The sequence below is a fragment of the Gorilla gorilla genome, chromosome 5 (genome assembly GCF_029281585.2).
Source record: "Gorilla gorilla gorilla isolate KB3781 chromosome 5, NHGRI_mGorGor1-v2.1_pri, whole genome shotgun sequence".
Taxonomy (NCBI): domain Eukaryota; kingdom Metazoa; phylum Chordata; class Mammalia; order Primates; family Hominidae; genus Gorilla; species Gorilla gorilla.
In genome coordinates this window covers 133,621,811-133,647,495 of record NC_073229.2, presented here as the reverse complement: position 1 = coordinate 133,647,495, position 25,685 = coordinate 133,621,811, and the positions used below count along the sequence as shown (strand labels likewise).

At 43.5% G+C, this 25,685-nt stretch overlaps 1 protein-coding gene across 4 annotated transcripts; it reads left to right on the top strand.

The window, feature by feature from the left end:
• Positions 1–127: 127 nt before the first annotated feature.
• On the top strand, positions 128–23,909 carry ZBTB24 (zinc finger and BTB domain containing 24). Of its 4 annotated transcripts, none has more exons than XM_004044512.5 (7): positions 128–321; positions 1,325–2,304; positions 6,430–6,597; positions 7,097–7,180; positions 7,873–7,956; positions 15,534–15,615; positions 16,693–23,909. In XM_004044512.5, the coding sequence occupies exons 2-7, from the start codon at positions 1,353–1,355 to the stop codon at positions 17,414–17,416; spliced, it is 2,094 nt and encodes a 697-aa protein (XP_004044560.2). In that variant the 5' UTR covers positions 128–321; positions 1,325–1,352; the 3' UTR covers positions 17,417–23,909. The 4 variants fall into 4 exon arrangements, with proteins under 4 accessions (XP_004044560.2, XP_055246735.1, XP_018885206.1 ...); XM_055390757.2 differs by having other exon boundaries at positions 134–278; XM_055390760.2 differs by lacking the exon at positions 6,430–6,597 and having other exon boundaries at positions 132–321.
• The last annotated feature ends 1,776 nt before the right edge of the window (positions 23,910–25,685 follow it).

The following is a 25,685-nucleotide window of genomic DNA, read 5'->3' as shown; positions in this document are numbered from 1 at the left end:
CTGGTCCCCGGCCTGCCATCTCGCCCCGCCCCGCCCCTCACCTCCCTTCCCCTCCCCGCCGCTCTCGTGGCCCCCACCTCCAGGGGCGCCTCTGCGGGCCACGTGGTTCGGCGTCCGCGCGCAAGCGGCTCTTGGCGCCGCGCTTCCGGGTTGGCTGTGGCTGTGGCTGCGGCGGCGGCGCAGGGGCAGAAACCGGTGCGGCGCAGAAGCCCCAGAGGCGGGCGGGGCGGAGCGGAGGGCCAGCGGGCCTCGGCGCGGGTCTCCCGCCAGGCCGCCGGGTGAGTTGGCAGCGACCCGGACCCCACCGGGCGCCCCTGAGAGGTAGGTCTGCCGCGCCGACCCCTCCCCCGCCGTCTGCTCCCCAGTCGGGCCCGCGGGGCCTGGGCGGGGAGGTGGGGGTCTTTCCGCGCCACCTCTCCCTGCTCGGACCACCCGGGGCTGCGGGGGGCTCCGCGCCGCCCCCAGTGTGTCTGGCGGCCCCACGCAGCTTAAGTTATTAGTATTTTATTGCAGCTACCTCACATTCACTTTGCACGTGCACATTTCTTCACTCTTCACATTGGTTCCCACATACGAAATGGCTAATAATCTGGGAGATGGAGGCAGCTTCGTTCTCCCTGAAATAGTTGTGCAACCATAGAAAGTTCGTGCTTACGGAGGATTTTGGAGATGGTTAATCCCATTCCTTCATTATATAGAAGGTAGACCCTGAACCGTTCCATGAATACTGGAGAGTCACTCAGCTAGCTAACGTGCGGCAGGAGGCTGAGGGAGAGAATTGCTTGAACCTGGGAGGCGGAGGTTGCAGTGAGCCGAGATTGCGCCACTGCACTCCAGCCTGGGCGATAGAGCGAGACTCCGTCTCAAAAAAAAAAAACAAACCTGAGATAAGTTGTTTTGTTTTTGTTTTTTGAGGTGGTGGTCTCGTTCTGTCGCCCAGGCTGGAGTGCAGTGGCACGATCACGGCTCACTGCAACCTCGAACTCCCAGGCTCAGGTGATGCTCCTGCCGCAGCCTCCTGAGTAGCTGGGACCACAGGCGGGCGCCACCACGCCGGGCTAATTTTTGTATTTTTTGTATAGATGAATTCTCTCCATGTTGCCCAGGCTGGTCTCAAGTGATCCGTTGGCCTCGGCCTCCCAAAGTGCTGGGATTACAGGCGTGAGGCCACTGCGCCCGGGCCCAGAGCTAAGTTTGTAGACAGACAAAAATGGTAATGGTAAAATTCGGTTAATGATGTGAAGTGAATAGGAAGTTCATGTGGGCTGGCATTAACCTTTTAGACAGTGCTTTCTCCTTTTTAAACCTTGTTTTCTTATTTCAGATTTAACCCTTAGTGGCTTCTGAAGAAAATGGCAGAAACATCGCCAGAGCCTTCTGGGCAGCTTGTTGTACACTCAGACGCTCACAGTGACACTGTGCTGGCCAGTTTTGAGGATCAGAGGAAGAAAGGCTTCCTCTGTGACATTACTTTAATCGTGGAGAATGTACATTTCCGGGCCCACAAAGCCTTACTTGCTGCCAGTAGTGAATACTTCTCAATGATGTTTGCGGAAGAGGGGGAAATCGGCCAATCCATTTATATGCTGGAAGGCATGGTTGCAGACACCTTTGGTATCCTGCTGGAATTTATCTACACAGGTTATCTCCATGCCAGTGAGAAAAGTACAGAACAAATCCTGGCTACTGCTCAGTTCTTAAAAGTCTATGACCTGGTAAAGGCTTACACAGACTTCCAAAATAATCATAGCTCCCCAAAGCCAACAACTTTGAACGCTGCTGGTGCCCCAGTGGTTGTTATCTCTAATAAGAAAAACGATCCTCCAAAGCGGAAACGGGGAAGACCAAAAAAAGTCAATACATTGCAGGAGGAGAAATCAGAACTGGCTGCAGAGGAAGAAATACAGTTAAGAGTGAACAATTCAGTTCAGAATAGACAAAACTTTGTGGTTAAAGGAGACAGTAGTGTACTGAATGAGCAGATTGCAGCAAAAGAAAAGGAAGAATCGGAGCCTACTTGTGAGCCAAGTAGAGAGGAAGAAATGCCAGTTGAAAAAGATGAGAACTATGATCCCAAGACCCAGGATGGCCAGGCAAGCCATAGTCGATACAGCAAACGGAGGATTTGGAGATCCGTCAAACTTAAAGATTACAAACTTGTTGGGGATCAAGAGGACCATGGTTCAGCCAAGAGGATCTGTGGAAGGAGAAAGCGCCCTGGAGGCCCTGAGGCCCGCTGTAAAGACTGTGGCAAGGTCTTTAAATACAATCACTTTTTAGCAATCCACCAGAGGAGCCACACAGGTAATGATGTTTTCAAAGCTGATTGCAGTGTGTTTCAGAATTGGGAGTAGTGATGATAATAATAGCTTCCATTTACTGTGCAACTTCTGTGTGATGGGCATTGTAATAAAGCCTTTATACATGTTACTGCAGTTAATTTTCTCCACAATCCTGCAAGGTGGGTAATATCCTCATTATACATTGTATGATTAAAATCATATTTACTCATATGTAAGAGAGGGTTGCTAAAGTGCATAGTTTACAGATGAAGCAACCAAGTTCTAGGGAGCTCAAATAACTTGCCAGAGTCACCCGTTAGTGACAGAGCTGGGATTGAACCCAGGTAGCCTGGTTCAAGAACCCCTCTCATTTGTAGTTGTTGAATGAATCCTTTAATGTCCACTTATCAAGATCTAGCCCAATGTACCCTGCTTTCTGATTCTTGAACATTCTTCATCTTGACCATAACCATGCTTTTGCCCAAGTCTGTGTGGACCACTTTGTAACTCAGCTATCTAGCTTTAAATACCGTCTCATTTTTGGTCCCTCCAGCCCAGCGCTGAGCAATGGGACCCTTCTGTGATGATGGAAATGTTCCTACATCTCCGATGTCCAATATGGTGGCCAGTAACCACATGTGGTTTTTGAGCACTTGAACTGTGGCTAGCGTGACTGAGAAACTGAATTTTAAATTTTATTTTAATTCATTTAAATTTGAATAACCACGTGCCTAGTGGCTACCGTATTGGACACTGCAGTCCTAGCGAGAAATCCCTTCCTCCTTTGAGCCATTTCAGGTGCTTAAAACCCACTCTGCTTTGGATCAGATTGTTGTTACCACTTGTATATCCCTCAACTTAATTGTAATCTTAAGTATAGGGACTGGGGCTTAAGTCTTCTGTGATCCAGCAGTATCTGGTGCTGTGGTTCTCAACCTGCAAATTGGAATCACTTAGGGAGCTTCTAAAACTACCAGTGCCTAGACCCTAGACCTCCACCCCAGAGCTTCTGATTTAATTGTCTGGAGCCTTGGTGCTTTTAAAACTCCCTAAAGACTTTAGCTACAGATAGGTTGAAGAGCTTGAATTCAGGTACTTCAAACAAAGTGGATACTTGAGAAATATTTGTTGAACTGTAATAGGTTATATTTTGGCTTTTTTTTTTTTTTTTTTTGAGATGGATTGTCGCTTTGTCACCCAGGCTAGAGTGCAGTGGCGCGGTCTCGGCTCACCGCAACCTCCGCCTCCCGAGTTCAAGTGATTCTCCTGCCTCAGCCTCCTGAGTAGCTGGGATTACAGGCACACGCCACCACGCCCAGCTAATTTTTTGTATTTTTAGTAGAGACGGGGTTTCACCATGTTGGTCAGGCTGGTCTCAAACTCCTGACCTCGTGATCTGCCTGCCTCTGCCTCCCAAAGTGCTGGGATTACAGGCGTGCGCCACTGCGCCCAGCTGGCTATTTTTATCAAAAATTTATATGTGCATAGTTTAGAGTTAAATCATACAAGACTTAAGAAAAAGCATGTAGGATCGTTCTTCCCTTATGTCCCCAGTACAGACAGTCCCCGACTCACAATGGTTCAATTTTTCATCTTTACAATAGTGTGAAAGCAGTACATGTTCAACAGAAACTGTACTTTGAATTCTGAGTTTTGATCTTTTCCTGGTCTAGTAATATTCGGTATGATCCTCTCATGCCATGCTGGGCCACACAGTCACGTGGGTAAATGACCAGTACTCTGCATTTGGTGCATTCATACAGTACTCTGTATAAGTGCATTTTTCCTTATGATATTTTCAGTATGATGGATTTGTTAGATGTAGTCCCGTCATAAGTCAGGAAGCATCTGTATTCTGAATTTTGCAGCCCATCACTTTAGTATGGGTCTGTTTTCTTCCATCTGGGTAGATAACAGGTAGATTCATAAGGTTTGGAAACTGTCTTTCAGTTCCAGAAAATCTTGAGTTATTTCATAGATGATTTCTCCTCTCTGTTTTCTCTGTTCTCTCTATTTTCTCTTATATTTTCCATCATTTTTGGCCCTACCCTCTGGGGGATTTCCACTTTGTTTTTCAGCCCTTTGAGGTTTTCTGTTTCAACTCTTATTTTTTTCCCCCTTTAGGAGCTCTTTTTTTTTCTAAATGTTTTAATTTGAATGATCTTTTTATTTCACAATGTATTATCTTACCTCTGTGAGCATGTTAATGATAACATTTTCCTCACTGGAGGCAAGTTGCTTTTTTTTTCTTCTTGCTTGTTTGTCTGTCACTATTACAAAAGGCTTTCCTTGGGTGCCTGGTGTTTTTTTTTTTAAATCATATGTAAGGGTGGGTTGCTAAAAGCTACTGGCAATGCTGCATGTGTGGAGAGAGCCTGTATTTTATTTATTTCTTACGCTGTTGCCCAGGCTGGAGTGCAATGGCATGATCTCTGATCACCACAACCTCCGCCTCCTGGATTCAAGTGATTCTCCTGCCTCAGCCACCCAAGTAGCTGGGATTACAGGCACGCACCACCATGCCTGGCTAATTTTTTTGTATGAGAGAGTCTGTAAAACTGGGACCTTGTTCCCAGATCACACTGAGGGTCAGGCTGCTATTTATTGTGGCCCAGTAATGAGATGCAGATGAATTGGGGAGGAAGAGAGTTTTTATTTCTATAACCAGTTACAGGGAGAAGGCCTGGAAATTATCAGCAGACCAACTCAAAATTACAGAGTTTTTCAGAGCTTATATACCGCCTAAGCTGTATGTCTATGTGTAAGTGTGCATTCCTCTAAAGACGTAGGTGATTAACTTCTTTTAATCTATAACCAAGGTCTGCGTCCCAAAGACCTTCTTCTGGAGCCTCAGTAAGTTTACTTAATCTAAATGGGTCTAGGTGCTGGGGTGATTACCCTTATCTTCTGCTAAATCACGGAGATTTGGGGAGTTCCTTCAGATCCCCAGTAAAACTTGTTTAATCCTAAGTGGGCCCTGTTAAGAATTCCTTCGTTATTTTGTCATGCTTTAAGGGCCAGGAGAAGCCTAGGGAAAACTCCTGGTGGGCTTTTGTTACATTCCAGCCTTTGTTTAAGGGCACTGGCTTTTAATGTTTAACTTAACCACTCAGTCAGTACTGAAACAGTTGTATGGAGGCCTGTCATAACCTCACTGGAGGTGGTGTGGCTGTGCCCCATGTCCTTACTGGTGCCTGGCTTCCACATCTTTGCTCTCTCACCTTGGACTTCTCATGTTCCACTGGAAGACGCTTCTGCTCTCCCACTTGGAGGCACTAGGCCTGGCTGCCGGCCTGTGTCTAGTACAGGATGGGGAAGAAGGAGTGGGGGAGTCTCATCATCCCAGATGGAAATGTTGACTTACTCTCCCTGTGGTGATCCCAACTCAACTGTGCCTAGAAACTCCTAATCCAAAGACCCCTTTTTCTTAACCCTCCTCGGTGAACACTCTCCATCCTGTTTTGGGGAGAGGGACAGTCTCCTGGCTGTGTAGAGTGGAAGATTTGATCAGGGGTCTAAGTACCTTTGAAACAGACTTTCATTTACCCTCCCTCTGTTTCCAGAGATAGCAGGTGCCACCAATTCCTGAGCCTTAGGAGATTGTGTCTTAAAAATTAGGTTGTATTGGGCTGGGTGTGGTGGCTCATGCTTGTAATCCCAGCAATTTGGGAGGCCGAGGCAGGAAGATTGCTTGAGCCCAGGAGTTGGAGACCTGCCTGGGCAACATAGTGAGATCCCATCTCTAAAAAAAATTAAAATTACAATTAAAAAATTAGCTGGGTGTAGTGGTGGCACACGCCTGTGATCCCAGCTACTCAGGAGGCTGAAGTGGGAAGATCATTTGTTCCCAGGAGGTTGAGGCTATAGTGAGCTGTGGTAGCGCCACTGCACTCCAGCCTGGGTGATAGAGTGAGACCCTGTTACAAAGGAAAAACAAAAAATTAGGTTATGTTAGTGCTACTCACTGCTGGCTTCAGATTCATCTGTTCAGCTTCCAAAATTTTATTGCTGATGTCTCTTGTGTTCATTGTTGGCCTTTTGGATGTGTGCCTTTTAAGAAAAATCCTTTATTGTTATTTTAATTTGGGAGAGACAGAAAAATGTGTGGATTCTTACTTACACCATGCTTCTGGGGCTCTTCTTCCAGGGGAGCGACCTTTCAAATGTAATGAGTGTGGAAAAGGCTTTGCCCAGAAGCACTCGCTACAGGTCCACACCAGGATGCACACAGGCGAGCGGCCGTACACCTGCACCGTGTGCAGCAAGGCTCTGACCACCAAGCACTCACTGCTGGAGCACATGAGCCTGCACTCAGGTAGTGGGGCTTGTCCAGAGGGCCAGCTTCACCAGATTCCCATTCCCCAGGGTGGGCATTACCAACACCTAAATGGTGTTTTCTCAGCCTAGTATGATTTCCAACGTGGTGTCATTGAAAGACAGGATTTTGCATCTGAGTGCAGTTTAGAGTTCTGCACGGATCCTTAAACTAGAGCTTATAAATGGCTGCTGGGAGTTTAGTGTGCAAGCATGTTTTATTAAACCACCAAAGTTTAGAATTGTTTTACTTTGAACGCCTTTGGGAAAAACTTAAATTCTCCAGTTCTACCCCAGTCTCCGATACTCCCGATTGCCTTACATACCTTTGCACATTTATGTTTCTGTGGTAGATTGAAGGCTTCTGGGTACGTAAACAAGTCGCTTGTATCATTTGTAGAAAATGGGGACCTGGACCCACTGTAGTATTTACCTTATTAGTGAGCATTCCAGTTCTTTATAATTTTTTACATGTTTTAGTGTTTTGGTTTTTTTGGCAGGACAGAAGTCTTTTACCTGTGATCAATGCGGAAAATATTTCAGCCAGAACAGACAACTAAAGAGCCATTATCGAGTTCATACAGGTACGATAAAGTGAGAACATTTAGATTGGGGGGGAAGAAGTGCAAATAAAAATTGTTTCTGAAACATTAGGTTCATATTGTTCTGCTCTTAGCACATATCGTTCACGTAGGGTATTTAGGGAAAAGTGCCTTAAGAGTCTAAATTATATGTTTTTATGTTATTGTCTGCCACCATGTGAATTATGTTTTATTTGTATACTACAGTTTTGGTGCCACACACAGAAACCCTACAGAACTGGCATCTTTCAAAAGTGCCACTTGCACAAGGGAGCTTCAGTGAATGGTTGTTAGTGGTGCCTGGGCAGAGACATCATCATCCCATGGCTGTCAGCCCAGGCTTTCTCTCCCCTGGTTCTACCTGTTGTCCTTTTTCTTTCCTGCCAACTGATAAGAAATGAATGTGGGTTACGAGTGTCATTTGAGGTCATTTGTGGCCTCAGTCACACCAATACTTTGAGGAAAAAAGGAGAGACTACATTTAGAATTGGAAGGATCCTAGCTCTCTTGGAGGAGGCAGTGAGTTGAGGTGCTTAGGAAAATATTAACAGTTACCAAATTAATGAAAAAATTTTTGTGGTTAAAGTACTATATTTAAAGTGATTATTTTTCAGGGAAGTGCTTTAACACAAATCACTGAAGAAAATGCAGGGAGAGCATATATGCACTGACACTTTTTTTATTGTTGCGACAAGGCCACTCATTACCGGAGTGCAAAGACTGCCATCGCAAATTCATGGATGTGTCTCAGCTAAAGAAACATCTGCGAACACACACAGGTAAAACTCCATCTCGTCTGTCCCCCCAGTACACGGGATGTTTTCAGGAGAGTGAAGAATGAAGTTCTCTGAGTGCCCTGCTAAGCCTGTGTTTGGAAATGTTTATTATAAATTGGATGGGAGTTGTGTAAGAAGATAAGTTAAAAGTTGGAAGGCAGAATGTTGTCAGCACTGTCTTTGGGGAAATCACATCTCTTGTAGATGAGCAAAATGGAGATCACTTACTGAGCACTATTCGTATGTCACAATTCATTTAATACCACAGAATAGTGAGTCTGAGTCTGGTTCTGTGTTTCACTCTTAATTTACTTCAGCATTGAAGGTGATATCAAGACTTTTTTTTTTTTTTTTTTTTAAAGATAAGGGCTTGTGCTGTCATCCAGGCTAGAGTGCAGTGGCACGATCACAGCTCACCACAGCCTCGACCTCCTGGGCTGAGGTGATCGTCCCACCTCAGCCTCCTGGATAGCTGGGACCACAGGTGCAAACCACCACACCTACCTAATTTTTTATTTTTTAATTTTTGTAGAGATGGGTCCCACTATGTTGCCCAGGCTGGTCTTGAACTCCTGGGCTCAAGCAGTCGTCCCGTCTGAGCCTCCCAAAATGCTGAGATGACAGGCATGAGCCACCATGCCCAGCAAGATAATTTTTTTTTTTTTTTTTTTTTTTTTTTGAGACGGAGTCTCGCTCTGTTGCCAGGCTGGAGTGCAGTGGCGCGGTCTTGGCTCACTGCAACCTCTGCCTCCCGGGTTCAAGTGATTCTCCTGCCTCAGCCTCCCTAGTAGCTGGGACTATAGGTGTGCGCTACCATGCCCAGCTAATTTTTTTTGTATTTTTAGTAGAAATGGGGTTTTACCATGTTGGCCAGGATGGTCTCAATCTCTTGACCTTGTGATCCGCCCACCTTGGCCTCCCAAAGTGCTGGGATTACAGGCGTGAGCCACTGTGCCTGGCCCAAGATTATTTTTTTAGAGAAGACAGCCAAATGTAACAGACAGAAACGTAGCATAGACACTGAGAATGTTTCCACTTTCTCCCCTAGAACCAACACTTAAACTTAAGCAGCACCACCTCCAGAAAAATCAGTTTCAGAGATGACAAGGAGGCAGCATTGATTAGGGCAGGTCAGTTATTTTATGTAAGATCGGAAAATTGGATCTTTTATACCTTTTGTCAAAGAATGTATGTTAAAAATAAGCCTATTCGATTTTCTAAGAAAAACTTGCCATTACAGGTTATTTAATAATTCTGTTGTCTACTGGAATTATCTAAATAGCAAATTGATTTATGGTGCTTTGGACTTTTTTTTTTTTTTGGAGTCACTGTCTCTGTCACCCAGGCTATTGTGCAGTGGTGCGATCTTGGCTCACTGTAACCTCTGCCTGCTGGGTTCAAGCAATTCTCCTGCTTCATCCTCCCGAGTAGCTGGAACTACAGGTGCGCACCACCACGCCAGGCTAATTTTTGTTTTTTTTTTTGTAGAGACAGGGTTTTGGCATGTTAGCCAGGCTGGTCTCGCTCAAACTCCTGGCCCAAGTGATCCACCCTCCCAGCCTCCCAAAGCGCTGGGATTACAGGCGTGAGCCACTGTGCCTGGCCTGGATGTTGTTTTTTAAATACAAGTTTTTCTTCTTAAATTCAGTAAACATCTCATAGGATATGGATTTTAACACATGTACTGAGCACTTACTGGGAACCAGACACTGTTATAGGCTTTGAGGATACAGCAGTGAATGAGATGGACAGGCCCCTGCCTTAAGGGGCCAACATTCAATAGGGAAGACAGAGTACAGACAAGTGTATAACACATTCGGTGTTGTGAGTGCGTTGAAGAGTAAAATGCAAGGTAAGGGGGCGGGATGCAGGAAAGAGAGCTGCTCTTTTATGCATGGACTGGTTTGGGAAGGTCTCACAGATGAGGTGGCATCTTGGATGGAGATGAGAATGCAGTGGGGGAGTGAGCCAGTCGGCCATTGAAGATGTCCAGGAGAGAGCATTCTAGGCAGGGGGAGCCCTGGGCACAGGGCCCTCAGGCAGGAATAAACGTCTTTGACAAGCTGGAGACGTGCTGGGAGGAGCATCAAGGCAGCCAGAGAGCTGGGAGTAGGAAGTGGTAGTGTAGGTGGATGTTCTCAATTTAGCTGCATGCTTTTTACCACCTGGGAAGCTTTAAAAAAAAGCCTTGTCCCAACTGCCAAGATTCTGATTGACTTCACCTGGGCAGAGCCTGGGACTTGGTGTTTTTTAAAGTACCCCTCAACAGTTGTAGGGTGCACTCGGGCTGAAGTACTTTGAAGGCCACAGTAAAGATTGGATTTTATTCTGAGGGAGATGGCTTTACTGAGATGAGTGACATGGCATGACTTAGGGTTGTAATAGGGTCACTCTAGCCACCCTGTGAGGTGGGGGTGAGGCCAGGGTGGAGGCAGAGAGACCCATCAGGAGGCTGTGCAGTAGTGGGGCTCGGAACAGCACAGTAGCAGCAGAGGTGGTGTCAAGTGGTCCAGTTCTGGATATATTCCAGGGAAGAATTCATGTGATTCGCTCATGATTGGATGTGGGAGTTCAAAGAGGAGGCAAAAGCCACTGTAAGGAGGAAAAGCTAGGGAAGACTAAGAAGAACAGATCAGGAGTTAGATTGTGGACTGGTTGGTGTCTATTTGACATCCATGTGCAGGTGTGGGGTAGATCATTAGATTTCCAGGTCTGGAGAATTCGGGGGAGAGATGCAGCCAGAGCTGTGGATTTCCACAGGTGCACATGTGCCTGCAAATAGTGGGTGGCGCTGTGCTGAGTTCCCTAGGGAGACAGCGATGGCGGAGGAGCGTGGAGCTGGCTTGGTCATGCTGAGCAGTGCCAGAAGAGGCACTTCCCCTTGGTTCTGTTGCCTGAGCATAAGGGGGAGTGAGGTTTCTGGGCTTTGTGAGTAGCAGTAGGACTTGAAGTGGGGATGAAAAGGAACAGAAGACCTCCCCCACTATAATTCCAGCAAACTTCTCAGCCTGTCAACTTTGAGAAGCAGAACAGAAAGTGGAAGATGTGTGATGAGTTAAAAAGGAGACAGACGGGCCTCTGTGGTTTGCATGACTTAGAAATATGAAAAGAAATTGAACCTATCAAAAAATTGGGGTTCTTCAAGAGCAGCAACTATGACCCATCTGTCCCTAGCATCAGCATGGAGAATCTGCTTGAATGTTGGTGAAGGGCATTGGCGTGCCATTTCCCTGCTCCCTGGGCATTCAGAGTGAGAAGTGCCAGTCCTACTCTCAGGGCCATGCTCAGCTGGAAACCAAGACTTCATCTCTTAGAGATGAACCGTCATTCATCTCTTAGATCTTTGGGCACAAACTCTCTCTGGGTTAGATGTCCTGCACCAAGCACTGGAGAAGTCAAAGGCAAATTAGAGACGTTCCCTTTCCTAGGAGAGCATCCCCAGTGAGGGAGGTGAACATATTTTGACATGGAGGCAAAGTATCAGGCAGACAAGCAGTACCTGCCAGGTCACCACATCTCAGGCCCTCCTGCTCACATCTTGTCCCCATACCTGGCGCTGGTCAGGTTTACAGGGACCCAGTCAAGCCAAATGAGTTCACAGGACAGATAAACCAGAGAATATATCAACTCAATAGAGGGATTACACCTTTCTGTTGCCCACAGCACCTCCTTCCTCACATTAGTGACCCGAAAGCCAAGTTAGTGATCAGAAGATTGCATGGTGAGCTGGGAACAAGTCAAGGGAATTAGCCCAGGCCACAGAGAAGCCTGGTGAGTGACCTCTGACCCCACAGCACAGTCCCACCCCGCCAGTGTCCCTGTTCCTGGATGGTGTTCCATAAACACTGATTCTGCCCTGAGGGTTCCTACTCACGGGTAGATGGCCCTGTCAGGGAACAAATGATAAAGTTCAGTAAGTCACAGTTCTGTTCACAGCCTCATTGTGGCTTGAAGTTGAAGCTTCCCAAATCTCTTCAACTGTGTGTTGAGACCATCCATTAACGTTGAGACCTGGGGGTCTTCCCATCTTCCTGAGACCTGGGGGCCCCTCACCATAACATGCCCTTACAGAGTCTACGTGCCATCTACTATGAAACAGTATGGCGTGGTCAGAGCCACAGCAGAGGTGTGAACACAGGACAGGAAACAGCTGAGAAGACCATATAGGAATGCCAAGTACACAGGTGTCAAACCATGCTATCCACAGTTATCATGGACATGTGTCCCTTTTTTGCCAAGATTGGCAAGTACATGAGGAAATGCACATCTTTATTTATTGTTGGTGGGAATATAATTTGGGAACCCCCTGGAAGGAACTTTTGCAATACTTACCAAAACATAAACCGCACAATTGTGAAAAGATGTTTGCCTAAGGATATTCATCATAGGCAGCATTGTTTATAACTTAACAAGCTTAACAGCCACCTGAATGTCCCAGGAGGGGATTAGATAGGTAAATTTGGGGCAGTATACACAATGGTACACAGCACAGGGTTTTAAAATGGCGGTGTGGCTTTACTGATGTGACAAACGGCATGCATTGGATGACCTCACAGAGTAAGACCGCAAATAAACAGATTGTCTGTAAAGATATTCGCCATTGTTAACTGGTTGTCTCAAGAGATGAGAATAGTGGAGCAGTTTTAATATTCTTTGTATTTTCAATATTTGATTCTTTTACAATGAACACAGTAATTTTTTAAGAAAAACAAAGCCGTGGTCCGCAGTGGGAGGCAGGATGCTGAGGGGTCCAGACGGACAGAACTGGACTGCCAGGTGAATGTGACAGCTGAGAGAATGGGAGGTGTCACTGTGATTGTTGTGCCTGGCTGGACAGGGGCTGGGTGATGTTGTCATTAACATGTCATGCCCCATGTTATTCTGGGTTTCAGCAGGTGGGCATGGGAAATCCAGCTGTGATGCCAATAAGCAGTGACTCATCGATCCTATCTGGAGTGGGGTCCGGGATTTAAGTCATTGGGGAAGGGTAGGGGTGGGATCGGTGTAGTAACTGCTGAGAAGAGGGTCTGGAAGTACACCCTGGAGCTGTTTCAGTACTTCTGTTGACATCACCCTGGGTGGAACCTTTCATCACACTCCTGTCTCTGCCTTTTCCTTTAATCGCTATTGTCTAATCCTCTTGTAACACACTTCTTTCTGGTCCCCATGCCTCTCAGGCCCTGTCCTATTACCTTATCCTTCTTCTCCGTCTGCCTCCTGCCACCTCCTGGTCCAGGCCTTGTGCATAGCCTGTTAGAGGTCCTCCTCCCTCTAGCCCACCCTCCTCATCATTCCCAGGTGTATTTTCTTAGTACTTTCAGCATGTCATTCTGCTAAAAACTTCCAGAGGCTCCACAGGTCCCCTGCCTGGATTTCATAGATCCTGTTGCCTTGGCCTCCTGACTCCTGAGAGTGATCCTTGGTCACTGGTGCACACCGTGTGGTCATTTCTGACACCAGCTTCTGCTCATACTATTTAGACTAGTACCCTGGCCCAGGCTTCTTTCCAGTCTAGCCAGATCCTGCCCACCCCATCCAGCACCCTGTCTGCACTCAGAATTGTTGACGCCACTCGTTTTAATGTTCAGTGAAACACAGCCCTGTGTTACTTAATTAGTTTGTGCATCTCCTCAAGTAGATTAGAAAAGTTTCTTTTTTGTTTCTTAGCTGTGTACTTTATTGATGGTCTATCAGTGTTTGAGAACTAAATAAATTTAAGGAGTGGGTGTCTCTGTTGAAGGTGGTAGAGCTGTACACAGGGGAACAGATCAGAAACCACTAAGCGGGAAGACCCCCTGCAGATTCACCTTGGCTAGGGAAATTTGCCTTCCCACTGTCCTGCTCACTCCCTCAAAGAGCTTCCACTGCAGGATGTTGCTCCTGCAAACACTTACCCTCAAAAAACATTTGCCATCAGACAGACTTTCTGAAATAGAAACTCAGCTGGAGCTGAATGGTATAGTTAATGTTGTTATGGATGATTGTTGTTGTTCTTTCTCTTAAAAACCTGAAAACTGCAACAAGAATTTTACAATCACAAGCAAACAGCAGGTACTCAGTCTTTGAATCTGGAGAGGGAGAAAACCAACCAAGATCAGAGAAGGCCCCAGCTCTGCTGTAGAAAGCTATAGACAGATTATGGCAGTGGCCTGGTTTTAATCTTTGTAGTGGTAAGAGTTCATGATGCAAAGATGCAGATTCATCCAAGTTGTTACAGCTGTCCTCTGCTTCGATGGAGCCTGGAGAAATGTCTTGCCTGAATTTTCCAGTAGATGCTGTGAAAGAGAAGCTCACTGACCATCTTCCATTTCAAATTGTACTTATCCTTTGCTGTTCTCCTGTTCTCCAGTTAAGTGGATTTTGCTGCTTGCTTTTTTTTTTTTTCTTTTTTTTCCAATTTAGTTTTCTTGCCTGCATTGGATTACTTAATTTTGTTTCCGGGGAACATGAACAGTCTGTCATTGTATGTTCAGCATGCAAACACACTGAATAAGCACTTGCTGATGTTAGTGAAGCCTGGTGGGTTCTGGAGCAGTTATAGCATCTCAGGTGTGCCACTCCCATGAAGTTCATTCAGCAGGGATTTCTGAAATGGTATGCCAGGCCAGATTCTCGGCACTGGGGTACTAGGAGCGGACATACCCACAAGTTATCTTAAAAAGGAAGAAATGGATAATAAATAACTTATACATTATACGAGGCAGCAATAGCATTGTGGAAAAACTAAATTGGAGAATTGGACTAAGGAGTGCGTGGCAAGGTTTGTAGTTGCTCTTGGTGGTGATGGAGCCTCACTGATAAAATAACATGTGAACAGAGACTTGAAGGAGATGAGGAGAGTGAACCATGCTGGGAGACACCCTGAGATGAGATCAGGGAAGTTTGGGGTGAGGAGTAGGGTTTATGGGGTACAGATCTATGATCGCTTGTAGGGCAAGAACTTTGGGTTTTATCTTGGGGTGGGAAATCATCAGAACATTTGCAGCCCAAGCATAAAATGACCTGACTGCATCAAGGCTCACTCTGGTGGCCACATTGATAGTTTATGGCAGGGAAGCAAGAGCAGAAATGGAGACCCCATAAGAGGCAAGAGATGGTGGTGGTGTGGACCAGAGTGGCAGTGGAGGTACTGAGCAGTGGTCAGATTCTGGATATATTTGGAAGGTTGATATAAACATGAATAATACATAACTCACCCTAGCACACAGGAGTCCTTTCAGGGTCAAGTGGGCTACCTAGCCAAGTAATAAGGCAGGAGAGCATAGGTGCTGTAATATCTAAGGGGAGAAAACAGGAGTAAATAGGGTGTAACTCACTTCCTTGTTGCAGTTTTCAGGTTTTTAAGAGAACCATGCCTTACGATTTCTGTGTATGCTCTTGGCACTCGGCACACAGTGCTTAGGTTAGTTACAGAGTAGATATTTGGTGAGTGCATCGTTCATTTACGCTTACGGAGGGGATTGCCTTTGTTCTGTTTATATTGTGAAACCGAAGTGTTTTTTTTATTTTGTCTTATGCTGAATGTATATTGTTAAATGTTTTTTTGTGTTTTTTGTTTTTGTTTTTGTTTTTGCTTTTAGGTGAGAAGCCATTTACTTGTGAAATCTGTGGCAAATCTTTCACAGCAAAGAGTTCTCTTCAGACCCACATCAGAATCCATCGGTAAAGTTTTGCAGATATTTTTCTCGCATGGAGGCCTCATTCAGTTCTGCTGTTCAGTGAGGTGACATGTGTTACCTATATAGTTTTCTCCCAGTTGTTACTTTGCAGAATTTTGTGTGCAGTTTATTACTTTGGCTTTGTTTTGTTTGTTTGTTTTGAGACAAGGTCTCGCTGTCGCCCAGGCTGGAGTGCAGTGGTGTGAGTGGAGTGCAGGTGGGAGTTCAGGCGATTCTCCCACCGTGGCCCCTGAGTAACTGGGATACCACACCCAGCTAGTTTTTGTATTTTTTTGGTAGAGACGGGATTTCACCACGTTGACCAGGCTGGTCTCAGACTCCTGACCTCAAGTGATCTGCCTGCCTGGGCCTCCCAAAGTGTTGGGATTACAGGTGTGAGCCACTGCACCTGGCCTATTTTGTTTTAACTTTTCAATAATGAAATTCCTCACCTAGGTAAAAAGGAATGCTGATTCTGGCCAGTAAAAGTTTACATTACTGATTTCATTTATTAAATTTTGATTGGGGCTAGCGATTGGTCCAAAGCTTAAATCTTCAATCAAAAATAAGTATTAAATTTGATGTTTTCTGATTAAATGTTTTTGTTTACACGGTTATCACCAGGTTGGACTTAGGAGTTCTTCTGACAGCATCACAAATAATTAGAGGATGCTTAAATTTTTTAAATTGACATTAATCATAGATACTTATTGGGCCATTAGAGTCTAAAAATTGGCTCTGAAAACTAAGACAAAACAAAAGAGAACTATATGTTTATTGTATAAATATTTACTCTCTTTTCTTATCTGAAATACATACTGTGGAATCATAAAATTTTATCATATCTAGCCGTGCCCCATCTGCCACCTTTCCTCAGGCACCACCCCCACCCTATTTTCAGATTAGAAACTGCCCATGGAAGCGAGACTTGCTTCAAGTCCTTGAATTGGTAGGTGAACCCATGACTTATGACTTGCAGTGTAGTTAATTTTCCACTACTCTTGATTGCTTCCCCCTAAATAATCAGGAAGTAGTAAGTAGGTATTTCCATTTTAAAAATAAAATGTTTATTTTCTTACAGAGGAGAAAAGCCATACTCGTGTGGCATTTGTGGCAAATCCTTCTCTGACTCCAGTGCCAAAAGGAGACACTGCATTCTACACACTGGCAAGAAGCCTTTCTCCTGCCCTGAGTGTAACTTACAGTTTGCTCGCTTAGACAACTTGAAGGCTCACTTGAAAATTCATAGCAAGGAGAAGCATGCGTCAGATGCCAGCAGCATTTCCGGCAGTAGTAATACAGAAGAGGTCAGGAATATTCTTCAGCTACAGCCATATCAACTCTCTACCTCGGGAGAGCAGGAAATTCAGCTTCTTGTAACCGATTCTGTACATAACATCAATTTCATGCCCGGTCCTAGCCAGGGAATCAGCATCGTGACTGCAGAGAGTTCCCAAAACATGACTGCAGACCAGGCTGCTAATCTTACCCTGCTCACGCAGCAGCCAGAGCAACTGCAGAATTTAATTCTTTCAGCTCAACAGGAGCAAACAGAACACATTGAGAGCCTCAATATGATTGAAAGCCAGATGGGGCCCTCACAAACAGAGCCAGTGCACGTGATCACTCTGTCCAAGGAAACACTGGAACATCTTCATGCCCATCAAGAGCAAACAGAGGAGCTCCATTTAGCTACAAGTACTTCAGATCCAGCTCAGCACCTGCAGCTGACACAGGAGCCTGATCCGCCACCACCCACTCACCATGTGCCCCAGCCAGCGCCTCTTGGCCAGGAGCAGAGCTGACCTGTAAACACGTTTGACTGCTTGATTGGGCTTTTCTTATAAGCCAGCTCTGACTGGATTTTGAACGCTTGAAGTCAGGCTCTCCACACCATCGACTTGCAGATGCTTCTGTGAGAGCTGTGATGGCTAACTGATGTTTATAATGCCCTCCATCCAGGTAGCAGGATGTGTGTATGTCTTGTCTAAGGTACTGATTTGGATTGAGCATTTCAATATTGTTGAATGGTTTTCATTTTCATCTGCAATGTCTCATAAAGACTCGGGTAGTTTTTCTTTGGGGGCATTGATCTCAGTTTTTCTGTAAGGTTTAAATGTTCACAGCCATAGGTTATGGTCTTGCCAACCTCCCCAGTTATGTTTTTTTATTTTCTAGGACAAAGGGAGTCATTTTGGTTGAACTGGGCAGAATGGTTTGTTCTATTTTCTTATTTTTCTTAGGCAACACAGTTGTTACCACAAGACAAGTCAGGGCTAAATATGACAGATCACAATGTATGGGGAATTTGCCCTTTTAATAATTTCCAGTCCCCTAAGACAAAGTAACCCTCAACGTTTTATCTTTGTGCAGTACAGTGGGCTTATTGTGTTAACACTTCAGAAAGATTCAAACTCATAAACTCAGTATTTTAACTCAAAATTCATGTAACAGGATAGCCAAAAGCATAGGATTTTTTTAAATTCTGAATTCGTCTTTTCTGAGAAACATAAATTTACATATTTTTTAACAGAAGGCTATCAAAATTTTAATTAAGTTTAAAATACAAAATTGGATCAAGACATTCACCCTAAATTCTGAATTTTTGTCAGAAAAGAGATTTGATTTTCATGAAGGTAAAGCTTTCTTCACTATTCTGGAACATAAAACTTTATTCAGTGTAATTTAAGTCTTATATATACTCTACTGAATTCTAACTGATCTGAAAATGTTGATCTACGTGTTGTGTCTGATAACTTTCTGGAGATGGAAGCTTATTACAATTCATTTTTATTGCAGACTAGTTAAATCCCACAAAGTGAATATCTTCTCCTAATCTTTCCTTTTTTAGAGACAGGGTCTCACTCTATCACCCAGGCCAGAGTGTAGTGGCACAGTCATTGCTCACTATAACCTCGAATTCCTGGGCTCAAACAACCCTCCCACCTTAGCCTCCCTAGTAGCTGGGACTACAGGGATGTACCACCACACCCAGCTAATCTTCATCTAATCTTAAAACTTTGAGCCTCAGAGACTTTGTAGCCAGCATGTGTCTGTAATTGTATGATTTTTAAATCATCATCAAAAGATTAAATTATGTTTGGGTTAGGTTTTCAAGCTAAGCTTATTGAATTCTTTTACCACTTTCATGTAAGCTGGTAGGGGATTTTTGAGAAAAGAAGGTGGGCACTAGTATAACTAAATTAACAATGCTGATGGGGAGTAGGGGGTAATCTACTCTAAAATTAATAGAGCCTTTCCATCAGTTGTTTTGTTTTAGACATCCTTGATTTCTCCCTAAATCAAATAAGTTATTTGGAGGTTAGAGTAATAGAGAATTCTTCAGGTTTGAGAGAAGATAAAAACATTTTGGTTGCATATTTGCTAAGCTATATTTTATTATATGTAATTCACAAAATTTCCAAAATGATATATATCTTATATGTATCAACCAAACTAATGTTAAATCAGGCCTGACTAGAGCAAAGATAACAATTTTTTACAAACACTGTTAAGCCCTAAGTATTATTTCAGGTTCTCGTTTAAACTGTTTAATTTTATTCTTAAAACACAAAGTTTTTACCAGCTTTTCAAAGCCCACCAATCCACATTTTCTCCAGGAAATTAAATATTTAAGTAAGTGAATGTTTACTCACTCTGGATAGCTAGGTGATTATTCAGAAAATACGGTTACATAGCTATTTATAAGTCAAGTTTCACTGGCTCTATAACAGTCTACCTCTACACTAAGAGAACTATAACGTCAACATAGGTCACTTTAAATGTTCTAGTAGCAACATTTAAAAACCTAAAAAGAAGCAGGTGAAAATGTTAATAAAAGGTTATTTAATCCAACATTTGCCAGATATTTCAACATATAAAAATATATCAGTGAGACATTTTACATTCTCTTTTTCATACTAAGCTTTCAAAATCTGGTGCGTATTTTACACTTTCTGCACATCTCCATTTGGATGCTAATGTTCATTGGACATACTTGATCTGTATTTAGATTTCATACAACTTACAGTTGAAAACAGATTCTCATATCAAGTAGCTAAGACAAAAGTTTTTTTCAAGAATTGAAATAAGTATCAGTTTAAAAATTTATATTAAATTTATTAAAATTAAAATCCAGTTCCTTGTTGCATGGGACACAGTGCAAATGCTTGATAAGCACATGTGGCTAGTGGCTGCTATATTGGACAGCATGGGCCACCTGTTTCTAGCTTGAGCATCAGTCCTAGCTATGCCTGAATTATTTGACCAGCTGTCAAAGAGAAACAAGGAAATGATAGCTTTGTTTATCTAGCCTCTTTCTTTGTCCCACATATACATTCTACCCCTTTGAATAAAAAAGTTCAATGACGCTGGGCGTGGAGGCTCATGCCTGTAATCCCAGCACTTTGGGAGGCCAAGGTGGGCGGATCACGAGGTCAGGAGTTCAAGGCCAGCCTGACCAACATAGTGAAACCCCATCTCTACTAAAAATACAAAAATTAGCTGGGTGTGGTGGTGTACGCCTGTAATCCCAGCTACTCGGGAGGCTGAGACAGGAGAATCACTTGAACCCAGGAGGCGGAGGCTGCAGTGAGCTGAGATCACACCATTGCACTCAAGCCTGGCGACAGAGTGAGACTCCGTCTCAAAAAAAAAAAGTTCAGTGACTTGAGTACCCAAAAGAAATGTCGTGAACATGAAAGTACTTCTCATGTGTCCTTGAGAAATGATGTTGCTAGTGCAGTGTTTCACAATTCATTTTCTACTAACTGTACCATTTTTTAAATTGTTTTAACAGAAATATAGAGTGTGTTTCTTAGGAAATAGAATGTTATGCTTTGGGACTCCTGAAACACCTCGTTTTGAAGGTGAATCTTTGGTTTTCTCCCAGGAGAGGGTTGGCCTTGGAATGACTGGAGCTCTTACCATCAAAATCAGTTATTCAAGTGCTTGCCCAGTGCTTCTTGAAACTCACCTCTACTCTGTATTTTCTACAGTTGGTTCTTGTGTTATAAATGTTGTGAGCAACAGATTAAATGATGCTGAGGAATGAAAAAAGATTCTCATTATAGATGCTTATCTAGGTTTTCATAAATGGGAATGTAACAATATCTTCCAAATATGGAGTCCTTACTATTGGCCAGGAGCCAAGCCAGGTCTGTTAAATCTGTATCATATCTTACTGGGTCTCAAACATCTTCCATGTCATGGCACACAGATCTACAATATAGCACCCTCTGGTTGGAGGACTCCAGTCCCCTCTGGTCATGACTGGTATATTAGTTTGCCAGGACTACCATAACAAATACCACAGACTGGGTGACTGAAAAAATAGAAAGTCCAAGATCAACGTGTCAGTGGGGTTGGTTTCTTCTGAGGCCTCCCTTCTAGTCGTCTTCCCCTGCCTGTATCTTCACATGTCCTTCCCTCTGTCTTACTCTCTTTTAAGAACACCAGTTGTATGGGATCAGCCCACATTAATGTCCTCATTTAATCATCTTTTCAAACACAATCCCATTCTGAGATGCTGGGTATTAGGACATCAACATGTGAATTTGGAGTAGGGGGACACAATTTACCTCCTAACAACTGGCATCTGAGTGAGGAGAGGACCAGTGTCTGGGACACACCTTAACCACTGGAAGCATGTCTCATCTTAATCTTCATGACATTCTGATGAGGTGAGTAATTATTATGCTTATTGGACAGATGAGAACATGGAGCCCAAAGAGAAAGTCTGTTGCCAAATGTCATACAGTAAGTGGTAGAACCAGAACTAGGGCACAGGCTTTTAAAACTTTAAGCTGGATTTCTTATTCCCCAAGGTTAATAGAACCAAAAGAAAATGACAATTTTCTTATTAAATAAGTAATTTCTTATTTATTATTAAATACGTAATTTATTTCCTACTTATTAAGTTATTTCTTATTAAAAATTACATATTTAATAAGAACTTACTAATTAAGGAATGTGACCTGCTTAATGTAATAGAACTTTTTGACTAAAATTGAGGGTCTATGTCTGGAATTATAGCGTACTTTTTTCTTTTTTTAAGTGGAGACAGGGTCTCACTATATTGCCCAGGCTGGCCTCAAACTCCTGGCCTCAAGCAGTCCTCCCACCTTGGCCTCCTAAAGTGCTGGGATTACAAGCATGTGCCACCTGCATACAATTATAACTTTTTTACATAAAACAATAATAGTGAAAGTTACGGTCTACAGAAATTCAGTAACTACCATATAATCATGTTAGTGTTTCACTACTATTGATTTAAAGCTTAATTGGTAAGAAAATGTGGCACATATACACCATGGAATACTATGCAGCCATAAAAAAGGATGGATGAGTTCATCTCCTTTGCAGGAACATGGATGAAATTGGAAATCATCATTCTCAGCAAACTAACACAGGAACAGAAAACCAAACACCACATGTTCTCACTCATAGATGGGAATTGAACAATGAGAACCCTTGGACACAAGGCAGGGAACATCACATACCAGGGCCTGTCATAGGGTGGGGGGCTGGGGGAGGGATAGGATTACGAGAAATACCTAATGTAAATGACAAGTTGATGGGTGCAGCAAACCAACATGGCACATGTATACCTATGTAACCTGCATGTTGTGCACATGTACCCTAGAACTTAAAGTATAATTAAAAAAAAAAAAAAAAGCTTAATCGAAATTTGCCAGTTGGATGAAAGTTACTGGTAAGGTGAAAATGTCTTAGTTAACAGGAGCCTCTGTAAGTGAGCCCTTTTTTCAAATTTTTGACTGAGGATATTTTAAGTTTAGGGTAGGTTTGTTTTATTTTTGTTATCCTTAATAAGCATTAAGGTAAAATTTCATTTTCAGTTTCTAAACTTAAGCCTAAACTCTTAAGAATTGAAAGAAAACTCTTTGTCTTGCTTTTGTAAATAGCAGATAAAGAGGAATGACCTGTGCAAAATCTGCTTGGCTTGCCTTTTGTAAATAGCAGCTCTCAAGGAGTGACCTCTAAAGGAAGCTGGAATGTCGTGATAGTTTATCCTGCTCTCAAATTCTTTACACATAATTAAGCAGCAAAAGACTGTAGCTTACTGGAGTGTGTGTGTGTGTGTGTGTGTGTGTGTGTGTGTGTATTTATATATATATTTCATTCTAACTTGAAACATGGGACATCAACAGCTTTTAAACTGAAGCTCATTCGATTACTTTTTTTTTTTTTTTTTTTTTTTTGACATAGGGTCTTGCTCTGTCACAGGCTGAAGTGCAGTGGCATGATCATGGCTCACTACAGCCTCTTAGCCTCCTGAGTACCTGGGACCACAGGCATGCACCACCATGCTCAGCTAATTTTTAGATTTTTTTTTAGAGACAAGGTCTCACTACGTTACCCAGGCTGGTCTCAAACTCCTGAGCTCAAGTGATCCTCCCACCTCAGCCTCCCAGAGTGCTGGGATTACAGACACAAGCCACTGTACTCAGCCCACATTCTCAGTAATACAAAATGTAGGAATTTAAACACATTTTGGTAACAGCAAGGGATCTTAGCTTTTTTATGTGAGTCTGAAAAGTGGTACTATATTCAGTGTGAAGTGTGAAAAGAAAAAATTTGAGCAGGGGTCAGGGTAGAGAACTTTTATTCTGAATTCCTAATATCCATAATATGTCACTTTAAATATAATTCAAAGATGATTTTCCAAAAGAATAGTTTGGGTATTGGTTTTAGTTCATTCATATGACTGTATCCTTGTTAAATGAAAAGTCAAACTGAAGCTTCCTTAGACTAAATCAGAGTTAAAAACAAAACTACATTTTAAAAATCCACCTCTCAAGATAATTTTAGTTTGGTTAAGTGGCTTCTGGATAAATGTTTCTTATAATCTTAGTGTTTGAAGGGCAAAGGCAGTCTTATTACAAAAATATGGGCAAGTATTTAACTGATCCTGAACCTATTTATGTGTTTAATCTTTGCAGCCTCTCAAGGTAGAGTCCTTGTGTTATCTCAGAATCTATGAAATAATAATTGTGCTTTGACTTCTGGGGAAGGTATTGAGTAAAAAGCAGCATACAGAGGAATAAGGTGGGAAGGAAAAATAGGAAAGATGGGGGCCCCAAGTTTGTGATTTACCCACTCCAAGCCAAGAGACAAAGCTGGGTGTCATTCTTGAAGGGGCCAACCTCACCCCACACCCAATTCATGGCCATGTTATGTCAGTTTCACCTTGAAATATCTTTTGACTCCATCCACTTCTCCCATCCTCACTATACCATGTCACTTGCCTGTACTCCTGACAAAGACCTGATTGATCCTTTCTACCACCTCCTGCTGGGCTTCCTCCACTGGAAGTGGTGATCTGTTTGGGCTCACCATTGTACCCTTAGCATCAAACAGAGTGCCTTGCTAAATGAATGGATTTGCATTAGTTATTAAGATAAATATGACCGTGTCTCTGCTCTGCTTAAAATCCTTCTACAGAGTTTCCATTGGCCTTTAGAATAAAATCTCCAACTTCCTCTTGGGACCCTCTTCCCCATTCTCATTTCCAGTCACGTGGTTCCTTGCTGTTCCCCAAACATACCCAGCTCTTTCCTGCCTGAAGGCTTTGTGGCAGGTGGTTTCTCAGCCTTGAAAGTTGTCTGCCCCCACTCTGATTCATGACTACTCATCTGTCCTCTAACCTCAATCAAACCATGTTGTCACATCCTCTCACGGCACTCTCTACACCTTTGGCGCAGATGTCACTTTTTAAATCATGGGCTCTGTCTCTGGCTATACTGCAGCCACAGCTTCCCGGCCCAGGACCATGGGTTTGTTGCTTGAAGATACTGGCTTGCAGGTACAAAGCCATATTACAGGTGACTTAAACATGTCACCTACAGTACTAGGGACCCAGTTTCTGAGCCCAGGAGATAAGAAATTGGGAGGTGACAGAACATGGTATAGGGCAGAGGAAGGGGGATCCTGTCTTAATGGCTCAGGTTTTTAACCTAGGCTACTGCTAGGTTTTACCGTTTGCAAAAACATTAGAATGGGACTCCTTTTTTTCTTTTTTTGGACGGAGTTTCACCCTCGTTGCCCAGGCTGGAGTGCAATGGAACGATCTCAGCTTACCGCAACCTCCATCTCCCGAGTTCAAGCGATTCTCCTGCCTCAGCCTTCCTGAGTAGCTGGGATTACAGGCATGTGCCACCATGCCCGGCTAATTTTGTATTTTTCATAGAGTTGGGGTTTCTCCATGTTGGTCAGGCTGGTCTCGAACTCCCGACCTCAGGTGATCTGCCCGCCTCAGCCTCCCAAAGTGCTGGGATTACAGGCATGAGCCACTGTGCCCAGCCTTAGAATGGGACTCTTTTTAAACTGACTTCATGTGTCACCCACTTATTTGATCCAATATGAATTGGCCAATGTGATTGTGCCAGTATTTTTAGTTCTACATACACATAATTTGAATCATGACTCAAGATTCTAATTAAGGAGAGAAATTCTTGTAGTTAATAAATAGCTTTAATAGAGTTTTTTCTTGGAAGAAATTCTAAGTAGAACTTGGTTTGGGTCTTCTAGTCTGTTCATTTCTTAGGACAGCATTGAATGATAGGATTTTGGAGTAGAAATGGGCTGAGAAGGCTGAGTAATTAAACTGCCTCCATTTAGAGATGGGCAGACGAAGTATGGTTGGTGACATCCAAGGTCACACTAGCCTAGCGTGAAGCAAAGCTGGAATCCAACCAGACCTTCTGGATTCCAGAACAATGTATTCCCTGCTGCTTTATGCCCCCATGTTAGGTATTTAATTAGCATAAGTTGAAACTCCAAGTCAGCAGTTTTTAGCACTGATGAACTCATTATTGTTCTCTGATCTTCTTTAAAGACAAATTTTATGATGTGTCATTCATAGAGCCACATGACCCTGCTTGGCAAAAGGCATTGAGTCAAGCCAGACCCCACTAAGCCTTTGCAAAGTGGAGCGGCTAGTTGTTGCCGCTGTAGTTGTAGTAAGTGGAGCGGCTAGTTGTGTACCATCTGCTAGTGAAAGGGAAATGAGATTATTCTAGAAGCCAGGGACTGTCTCGGGATCTCTTATGGTCT

Bases quoted from the DNA above. Each gene is read 5' to 3' on its own strand.
- ZBTB24 (XM_004044512.5), top strand. From the start codon at position 1,353: ATGGCAGAAACATCGCCAGAGCCTTCTGGGCAGCTTGTTGTACACTCA. The intron at 6,598-7,096 runs GTAGTGGGGCTT...TTTTTTTGGCAG, and splicing joins GCACATGAGCCTGCACTCAG to GACAGAAGTCTTTTACCTGT. The intron at 15,616-16,692 runs GTAAAGTTTTGC...ATTTTCTTACAG, and splicing joins ACCCACATCAGAATCCATCG to AGGAGAAAAGCCATACTCGT.